We start from the raw sequence: 10,496 nt of genomic DNA, 5'->3' as shown, positions 1-10,496 counted from the left end.
ACGATGTCGCAGCGGTAACGTTGTTGATGACAACGTTGTTGACGACGGGGACGATGGATAGAAGTAGACGGCGTTGAAGACGACGGTGAGGCAGCACCGCCCGACTTGGACGGAAGGCGACCCGTGATGAAGAGCTTGAGCGGTCGCGCGAGCGCTTCCCAAAAACCTAATTCGCCCTCTCCCGTACAGGATCGCAAGGACGAGCGGTTCCGGAGACCTGCTCTCCCGTTCGCCGATGCACGTCGGCGCGCGGGATGGAGTAGGCTACGATGGCGGCGCAAGCAGAGAGACAGGTGGAAACCCTAACTCGTGTATTAGATGTATTTCTGCGGTAGCCGGGCAAGAGATTATATAGGCTCGGGAAACCCTAGGCAACGGAACGTTTCGAGTCGGTTACAGATAGCCCACGATCCGGGAGCGACCCGAACCGACTAACTGTGACGCGTCCGTCTAGGACTCTGTTCGTTTTCCTGAGGTGCAAAAGGTAAGGAAAGTCTCGGCTCGAGGCTCAATCCACTCAACACGAGCGCGGCGCGCGCGTCGTGATGTGACGTGACGTGTCGTGTCGAGTCGAGACGAGCGAGCGAGGAGGAGGAGGAGCGCGCGCGTGTAGCACTCCTATTCTCACTCACTTACTAGTGGTGGAACAACCCACCTTATAAGGTGGTCTAACTTCCTCTCAACTTTCCATGTGGGACTAAACTTCCCACCTCTTGCCACTCCCTAGTGAGCTGCCACCAACTTGGGCTCAAACTCACATGGCTGCCACTATGTGGGCTTTGAGATTTATAGGAAAAACTGAAATCTAATTTGGGCCACTAAAAATGGGCCCAATATTTCAACAAAGGTGAGGATATATTTCTTCTTTGAATTTATCTTCACATGTATCTTCCAAGAAAGACATAGGTAGAACGGTCAACTCTTGATCGATTGGTGGTAGGTTTGAATCCTACTTTAAAAGATTTGATTCATTCTTTAATGTAAGAATAAATAATTGAAATAAAGAGCTTGCTTTAACCCTTAGGAGTAGGTAACCTGTTGGTATCCTTATTTCTATTTCTATTACATTCTATCTCATCGTATCACATTGTGTTCTACGATTCCACTTCGACAAAGGAAAGAGCATACCTAAATTCAGTAGCTTTACGCCCACTATCCCAATCATGATTTTCTAAGGGGGGAAAGTAAAGGCCCTTCCCCCTTTGGAAGGCTGTGGCCGAGGAGGGATTCGAACCTCGGCATACACGTACATGTATTGAAAATAGATCTCACATGTATTTTTACCTCCTAGTAGATACTTGCCATAGCATACCCCTCTCTCTCTCTTCTCGTGAGATGTTCCGTTTGGTGTTTACTAGAACACGAGAATCTGAGGGCACGATTTGACCCATATCGACTGCCGGTGAGCCAGATCCCGGGCCGACCAAGCATTAGTAGCGGGCGGCAGGCTGCTCAGGGGGCACCCAAGGGCGGGGTGTGGCGCCGGCATTGTGTGCTTCATGGCCGGGGGAGCCGCTCTTCGATCAACGATCTCCCGTCGTGCTTCATGGCTGGTGGAACACGAATAGAGGGGAAGAGAGACATATACGTCTCTTTTGTGGTTCCAAGGTAAATTGGACTTCTCTCAGTAAAATACTGACAGATTGTTTTTTCTCCCTGTGTTATAAACAAGCAAAGCAGAACCAGACATGTTTTTTTTTTGAGGGAAAAGCAGAACCTGACATGTACATCGACCACACGAGCAACGATCTAATTTATGTGTGAGCAGAGGCAGCGACGGGCAGCAGCGGCCCTCTTCAATATGGGCCAAGACATGGGCTTTCCGCTTTTTGTGTGGGCTTACGGCTTTTGAAGGGCTCAACCTCCCTCAAAAGAAAAAAAACGGAATACGCTCTAAACCCCCCTCCAAGGAACAGAAGAACAGAGCAGGAAATCCCTAACCCCCGTCCACGGCGAAGACATCCCGGCGGCGATGGCGGCGGCTGCGGCAAGGGCCGGATCCCGGCGCCTGTTCTCCACCTCGGCCCTCGTGACACGGAAGCTGCTGACCCCTCCCGCCAAGGCCGACGCCTTGCCCAACCTCTTCGTCCCCGGTACGATTCTTGCTTCCCCTTCCCCCTTTCCCCTCCGTCCCTTCCTTCCCTGTACCCACCCTCAGGCGTTGCTCGCCTCTACAGATTTAGGTAGCATGGTAGCAGTCTCGCTTCCCTGTATTTCGCTGGGGGTTCTTTAGCCAGGGCTTATTTATCAGCCCAAATATTCGATTTACCTGATCTGGGGCCGATAATTTCCCCATCTTGGTTCTTGCTTGCTCTACTTGTACACACGAGAAACTTTGTAACATGAAAATAATGAACTTTAATCTTTACTAAGTACAGATTAAAGAAAGCCAAGTACAGTTATATTAACACCCTGGTAAGCACCATTCAAAGTTATTGCAGCTATACTATTATACTTCTGCGATTCTTCAGTTCATCATAAGGCGTTAACTAAATTGTTGAATGTTATCGATCTTGGTGCACATATTCTTGTTCGATCAGCAAAAAGAGAGATTGTAGTTCCTCATTCCCTATTTACTGCCAACTGTTACAGTTAGAAGTTTATATTTGTTGCCCTTTTGGGCTGTTTCCTTTCATGATAACCTTCTGGTGTACTCAACAGCTGGATTCTCATATTATTACTAATGATTTATAGGGTTAGGCAAGCAGACAGCGATTGGTGGACTTAGGGAAGCTTTTCTAAAGTCTGGCCAAAATGCACATGGTATGTTTTGCTTATACATGTGAGCATTGTTATTCTTCGCATGCTTGCATTCGTGCAGTATTTCTTCTGATTTAACTGAAGGGTAAAGTATAGCAAGAAGCACATACTGTAGTAGGACGCAATAATTTGACTTGTTGTCATGCAATATATACTACTCATTTCTGCCAGAAGAACTATTGAACAAATACATCTTCTAGTCAGGATTTTATTGTTTTCTGCTAACACCTCTTAGCGTTAACTGATCTAGGATATAATGGAATATTTTGGCTATTACCATGTGTCTATGCATAATTTATTCCTCATTTGTGTGTAATCTTTTAATTTCACCAGAAGAATCATTAGAAATAGCTTCTGTATACCTGTTTAGTGAATCTTCATTGGAAATATTTGGTGGTTGCAATACTAAGTATAAAATAATCATCCATTCATCAAATCTGTTTGCCTTCTCCAGTGAACTACTGATAGTTGGATACCAACATACTATGATTATTCTACTTGTGTCCTTCAATTAAGTTGGGTCGTCCATGTTAATTGCTCCTGTTCTGATTATAAAGGTGTTAAAGAAACAAAAAAAATTCGTGTACTCTGTTGGTAAATCTGGACTGACGGATCTTTTCAATATTGTGCATCCTATGACCTTATTTAATGCTGATGGGGTTCTTTTTGGCTAAACATTCCAGCATCATCTTTACAAAATTCAAGGTGGTATATGATCAGTTCAAACCGTTCAGGTTCTCTGGCAGTGCGTAAAGAGTACGGCAAAGTTCTTCCTTCTTCAATAAGGCCATGTGCATCTTACTCCACACAAGCTTCAGAAAACAAACCAAAGCAGGTTTGCTAGTTCTATTTCTGTTTGCTGATTTAATTATTCTAATTATGCAATACGGGTTTCTTCTATGTTTTCTTGGTTGTAGTGACTCTTGTTATTATTTTGAGCATTGACAATGTTGTCCGTTTTTTTAATATGGTACTATGATTTCTGTGTACTGTGGAGTATGCCATATTATTAACCATGCGTCTATGCCACGTTGTGACCATTTGCAGTAGTGACTAATGATCATTCTCGCATACATGCATAAGCTTTACTATGTTTCTTTTCGTTTCATAAGTTTGATTCTGTTGGGATCAGTGCATCAGGAAGCTCCTGCATTGCTATTGATTAATGTACATGAGTTACAGTTTTGACCTTACGTTTTTCAGAATAGATTGTTAGGGATTAATCTATTGCCACTGGAATGCATGTACTGAGTAGAATCTCTTCATTTGTCATTTGTCTTATCAGTGTAGGTAATTGCTAGGTGCTTTATCGTCTTTTTTGGTTTATTATCTTTCATTTTACCTACACCAGATTTCTTGAGGCATGAATTATTGATCTCATAGGACAAACTAATTCGGTTACTTATAGACTATGGTTTATCAGAAAGTCTCGAGTCTTGTGTGTCCCCTCTTCTTGTTATCCGACAACATTTTGGTGTACAAGCGCTGAGTATTGTGTATTCGCTCTCCATCAACAATATTAATCACCTAACACCTTCATTTTCTTCTTTTGAGGCCCATTTTCGTGCATATCTCCATCTAAACTGTAAATTATCTGTAAACTATATTTTTATATTTTATTAGTTGTTTTTTGTTCCCTATGTCATGAATATATTTTTCTTACGGTGCATGTCATGCTGGATCATTTTCCTACTTCTTATAGAACACTGCCCTCTTTATCCTCAGGAGAAAACAGACTTGACAACAACTGAAGATCCCTTTGATGCCCCTACCTATAATATACCTGAGAAGCCAGTGACATTTGCTGAGGGGGCCTCTTACAGTGTTGTAATACTCGCTGGGCTTGGAGTTGCTGCGATGGCGGGATATGCTGTTTTCAAAGAGCTTATTTTTGAACCGAAAGAGTATGTATTTTGCATTCTTTCAATTGAGCTTAAGGATGCCAAATGGCATGATTTGTGAGAAACATGGCAATACATATGAGCATGTTTAGTTCATAGCACACATTTGCCAAACTTCGCCGCAAGTGTGGCAGCTGTTTATTTCACTGCCACAGTTGTGGCATGACACGCCTTCTTAGTAGCCTGCCCCACCTGTCATAGGCCCATACTTTTGCCAAATCTTGGGGCAATTTCTTGGCCACACTTTTTATGGCTTGCCACAACTTTAGAGAAGACATACAGTAGTTACTATATTTAGAGAAGTACTACAAGCTATCTACCAAGAGCATCTGAAGTGTTGGGAATATCTCCAAGCCCTATGAAGTATGAAGTGCCACATCAGGCAGACGCTAAATTTGCTTTGTCTTCAGTTTTTATCATCTATCGTACAACACTCCAAGGTGGGACCCACAACTAAATAACTAATCTTTTTTCTCCTTTTCCTATCTCACTTCCCCAACCCTCCACCATGGTCTTGCTGGTACATCAGTTTACCTTGTCCCTGTTATCGTCTTCAATGGCACATCGCACATCACCTTATGTCTAGCAAATATACTCTTAACTGAATTATGTAGCAGCCTTTCTCATATTAAAATATGTAACACTACATCTCTGAATTCTACAATTTTATGGCAGCTAATGTTATGTGTTAATCTGGTTGCCTCTGATTGTTTATTACCAACATGTAACTATTTCTTCTCTTGGTTTTGTACTTTTGTGCCACCCCTCGTCACTTGGTTGATATACTAGATGCTTCAGACTTGCAGCAAACTATGCGCTCTTTGATAACCAAAGCTACGTCGTTTGCATCTCTTGGCATACTTTAACCAGCACTTGGGTTCTCCTTGAAGATGACAAAGCAATAACTTGATTGTTAACTCTTTTTTAGCACGTTGTTAATCTTTGCATACTTATTGATAATCGTCCTGCCTGATATACTTATTATCTTGTGTATCACATAAGAAGTTTTTGTATGCTTAAACATCTCGATCTTTGTACATGGCATGGTTGTTCTTGTTGCCTTATGGCTAATTTCCCTATGTGGTTTACGGCATTCATCTTTCTGGAAAATGGATGTAGCCCTGTGCAATCTGAATGGGAGATTGCTTAACGTTGCTATTCTTGCACAGGTACAAGATTTTTGGGAAAGCTCTAGCAAGAGTTCAGAGTGATAGTCAGGTTTGTGGGCGTTAATGTTATTTCTATTTTCCCCTGGCATGCTGTTGTTCCTCTCTTATTGTACTTTGTATATTCGCATGATTTTTTAGGTTACGGCCAAAATTGGTTACCCAGTAACTGGTTATGGTACGGAATCCAGAAACCGTGCAGCTCGGCAGCGCATTCAAAACAGGGTTTGGACAGATGAGGACGGTGTTGAACATGTGGAGGTAGCATAAATTCCTGTCTCTACTCTCTACTGCTGTGCGCCCTTCAATTATGTGCTTCCTTGTGCATCAAGATTACGGCAGCTAAGTCAATGAAAACGTACAAGTTTGCTGTGAGGAGCTGCAATAGTTAGTGTGACACTTCCTCTCTGATGGTGCGTTAGCAGCATTATGGTAATGAGCGAATGACCTGCTTGCAAATGGCAACATAAGGAGAGGAACTAAGATGAGAGCTAACAGGATTTTACTAAAAGGAGTCCAAAGTCATGATCAACAGTAATAATGCTTAAAAGTAAAGAGAGTTTTCATATGTAATGGGCCTTGGCAAGTTTATATGCTTTCAGATGATGCTTTGCTAATTGGGAAAGGGGAACTAGGATGGCATTTGATACGAATTTATGCACTTTACATAGTTGTGTTGCAGCTCTTTGAACTTGGCTGATCAGTTGAAATTCACGTGCATCATTTCAGGTAGCCTTTTTTATCCGAGGGCCGCATGGAGCTGGAAAGGTGTTTGCTGAGATGTTTAAAGACGACTCTGACAGGACATGGAAGTTCACATTTCTTCTTGTCGAGGTCACATCACCGCGTCCTGCACAGATCATGTTAGAATCTTACATCCCAGCATAAGGATGCAAGAGACAAAATCAGTTGGCAGCGATGCATTTTTTTTGCATTCTATCTCATGTTCAATACTGGCCCTAATGTTACAGAAGTTGTGAATTTTGATCCTCCCAAAAGCCTAAGTAGGAGGAAGATGAACTATCAAGCCGCCAATCACCTCTAGTAGCTTAGATATGGTGTACCGCGAAAGGACCGCAATGTTACCTTGAAAATTCAGCTGAAACCTCTGTCGAGTTTTAGTCTCATTTCCTTTAGGTCAGATAGTTTACCCTAGTCTACGGTTTTTCATCCAAACCTCTGATGATGCCCAGATAGCAATAATATGTATTTTGTTACATTTCAAAATTCTTTCAAGCTGAGGTTCCATGGCATGCATATGAAGTAAAATGGCAGCTGATTCTTAGTTTGTCTTGTGACCAACTAATGGTTGATGTTTCGTTAGCCTAGCTACTAGTTTAGTGAACTGTCAGTCTTAGCCAGAAGTTTGGTCTTAAAAACCAGCTTGGACTTTGAAAAATTTGGGAAGGTCTGTACATGTTTTCGCAACATGCAGGTGCGAATTTATTCTTGTTGTCTCCCGTGTCAACTTGGGGTGACATGAAGCAAGTTCCTACCCAATATGATTTTCCTTTATAATTTCCCAGAACATAAATGTGTGTCAAGAATAGCATTTTTCAGGATGCTAGAGTCACTCTCCCCACCCTGTACATGCTGCCTTGTTATATAAATAATTTCGTTGCAGTTGCCATACTTCCGTTTAGCCAGGCAAATATTTTTTTCATACGCTTTATGCACTTTTTTCACCCGCATTTCCATGCACTTGTAAGTAAGTACGAGCGACTCTTTTACCTAGCGCCAAACCGTCACTGTCATGTGAATAATCTTGTTCAGACGGTCGTTCCATACAGTACGCTCCCCTCTCTTGGTCACTATCTTCTGACCCAACTATCATGCGACCAATATCGTCAGTGTTCCTCAATAAATACATATACCTATAAACTGGACAAATTTAAAAAATAAACTCATTGAGAAAGAAAATAGCTCGTGTCTTACGACTAAAGAAATTTTCAGAATACTGTACCACATTGTCAATTGTTGCTAGAATAAATTTCTAACTATACTGGCTAAGACTAGCATAACTCAAAACGGATTAAGATAATAGGGTAAAACATATTTTGCTGCAACTAAAATATATTAAAATTTCATTCTTTTTTCTCGGACAGGTTAGCAGAGTTTGTCTAGTTAGTTTTCTAATTCGTTACTGTTGTAAGTTGGCCTCATTTGAAACTTTGAAACCTGTACCCCGAAGAAGGCCCGTTAGAAATAGGCCCAGCCCAAGAGCTCGCCAGTCCGCTTCCGCTGGTATATATACACGCCCCCATTCTTCCTTCCCATCTTTGTCATTATTCACTCTAGCTGCTTCCGGCGCGAGCGAGCGAGCAGGCGGGAAAAGTTGCGGGAGATGGAGGCGAGGCGGGAGATCAGCAAGCGGATGCGCGCCGCCGCCACGGTGAGAGCTCTACTAGCCACCCCCCTTCCCCTCCCCATCTCGCTCTTCGATTCGTGTTCCCGAGCCGTCTGCGGATTTGGGGCCCGGTGTCTCGTGCGTCAGGAACGCTTTTGTGGTTAGGGGTTTGGGGCCGCGCGCAGCGCGAGGTGTGGTTGTTCCCCGGAGAGGTTCGACTTGCTTCGCTGATTTGCTCTGCGTGCGGCCGCGTCGGCCACGCGGTTCGGTTCCGAGCTGTTCGTTGGTTCCCGGGTTGGTGAGGGTTTTCGATTTAGTTTTGGGCCTTTGGGGATTTCGAATTTTGGGTGGATGGGGCTCGTGATGGAGTGCGTTCCAGTCGAATTGGGGCTTCCAGTTCGTGTTCGAAATTTCACAGTTCACACTTGCGATTTGGGTTTGGGGTTAGTAATGGAAGCCTGGCACTTTCGGTTTGTGTTCCGTACATAAGGAACTGCTTGTGGTATGTATGTGGAATTTAATCCAGGTTTTACCGTGAACTCTCATTTCGACTAACTCTTATCTACTAGTTTGGGAGTAAAATCTGTCCTCGCGCGTTTGTGCAGAGCAACAATGACGACACGGCGAGCCAGGGGAGCGCAGGAGGGGGAGCGGCGGCGTCCTCCGCGGTCGCAGTGAGCATGGCCGCGACGGAGACGCACGGGGAGGAGATGGCCATGGTGGCGGCGTCCGAGGCTGAGGTGGTGGGTTCGGCGGAGACGGAGGAGAACGTCCAGCGCATCCTCCTCGCCATCGACAACTTCACCCGCAAGGTTCGCCTCTTCATCCCACATCGATCCAATCGTAGTCAGCTTGTGCCGTGAATGTTGATGGCCGGAGAAGTGAGGTGACATGAATGAATTATGAATTATGAATTGCGGCTTGGCATGGCAGGTGTCGGAGATGCTGGAGTCCGGGCGCGCCATGTTCAAGGACCTCGCCGCCGACTTCGAGGACCGCCTCTGCACGTAAGAAACGAAATGATCCTCGCCGCAGCAATGCAATGCAAGCAGCATCCTATCATCTGCTCTTGTTGGCTGCTCACTCATCTGCTGTTGGTGCTGAAACTGCAGGATTCACAAGGAGAGGGTGGAGAAGTGGGAGGAGGAGATCAGGGAGCTGCGCGCCCGCGACGCCGCCAACGAGCAGACCCGCACCGTCCTCCACAACGCCCAGCTCCAGCTCTTCCACATCCGCCAGTAGTGGAGCTGCTTCCCTCTCATCTCATCTGCTTCTGCTAGCCGTTCCACAACATCTTCAGTTCAGTTCAGGCAACCAGTCGATCTGCATGCAGCAAATCCCTGTTTCTTCTGCTTTCTATACCTTCCTGAACTTATCAGCACAGCAGCATTAACAAGTCCAGTTTGATGTCCTAGTACTGTATGCTCGTATGAATCTGCCACCAAGTGTGAGGTACCACTACTGAATCTGAACATGAATGGCTTACACTTATTCTGAATGTTAAATTGTCTTGCGCTTCTCATCGCACACATTACCTACATGCTGATGACCAGCAGAAAACAATTTTGCGGATCCTTCATGTGACAGTGCTTATATATCCTATACTACTGCTGATGAGTCAGTAGTCTGTTTCTCGTTTCTTCAGGAACTCTTTCATGTTCGCGAGGGTACAACCTTGATTTGCGAAGCTTTCCTGTCCAGTCGTGTCAGCACATTTTCAACCTTTCTACATGTCTCAATCTGGGAACACAAAACATTAACTAGTTGTCGGACACTGGTTCCTTTTGTTATAGTTTGATTAGATGATACCCACAGATACATGGGAGAGGAACAACCTTAAGGTAGAAAAAAAATACGAACAGGACATTTTTTTGATTATCTTTAAAGTGCTATTTTCTTGTTCAAAGGTTCTGGATTCTTCTCATAATTGTTATCTCCACTGCAGTCCACAAGAATCCGCAGTTGAACCATACAACTGTAATCACTCTAGGAGAACAATGCCAAATGGTACCAATACCACACTATGGGCTTCATGTTTTTAAGCAATTAGATATCTGAGTCACTCGCATTGAAGCAATTCTGAATCTGTTTATGATATCAATTGCAAGAGAGAGACATGTGACCTGCAAGTGTACATTTTATCTCAGCCAGGAAATGTTTCAACAACCTTGTTATATGTATCAAGAGTGGGGGTGACAAAAAGATAGTGTGCTCACTTGTGCAACAGTAATCAGTTGATGAAGCACTTGTTCAAGACCTTCGTCACTAAATACTCCCTCCGTCCCTAAATACTTGATGCAGATTTAGGCAAAATGTAGGCTA

General features: G+C 44.0%; 1 protein-coding gene and 1 pseudogene across 1 annotated transcript; both read left to right on the top strand.

Annotated features, from left to right (window-relative positions):
• The first annotated feature begins 1,952 nt into the window (after positions 1 to 1,952).
• Positions 1,953 to 7,046, top strand: LOC124680868 (probable mitochondrial import inner membrane translocase subunit TIM21). The gene is made up of 7 exons (XM_047215902.1): positions 1,953 to 2,093; positions 2,695 to 2,763; positions 3,444 to 3,595; positions 4,486 to 4,664; positions 5,831 to 5,879; positions 5,969 to 6,088; positions 6,557 to 7,046. Exons 1-7 carry the CDS (start codon positions 1,973 to 1,975, stop codon positions 6,713 to 6,715), a joined length of 849 nt encoding a protein of 282 aa, XP_047071858.1. The 5' UTR covers positions 1,953 to 1,972; the 3' UTR covers positions 6,716 to 7,046.
• A 1,125-nt stretch (positions 7,047 to 8,171) lies between these two features.
• Positions 8,172 to 9,416, top strand: LOC124680867 (annotated as a pseudogene).
• Positions 9,417 to 10,496: the final 1,080 nt, after the last annotated feature.

The sequence above is a fragment of the Lolium rigidum genome, unplaced genomic scaffold (genome assembly GCF_022539505.1).
Source record: "Lolium rigidum isolate FL_2022 unplaced genomic scaffold, APGP_CSIRO_Lrig_0.1 contig_30069_1, whole genome shotgun sequence".
Lineage (NCBI taxonomy): Eukaryota > Viridiplantae > Streptophyta > Magnoliopsida > Poales > Poaceae > Lolium > Lolium rigidum.
This window is presented reverse-complemented; position numbering and strand designations above follow the sequence as displayed.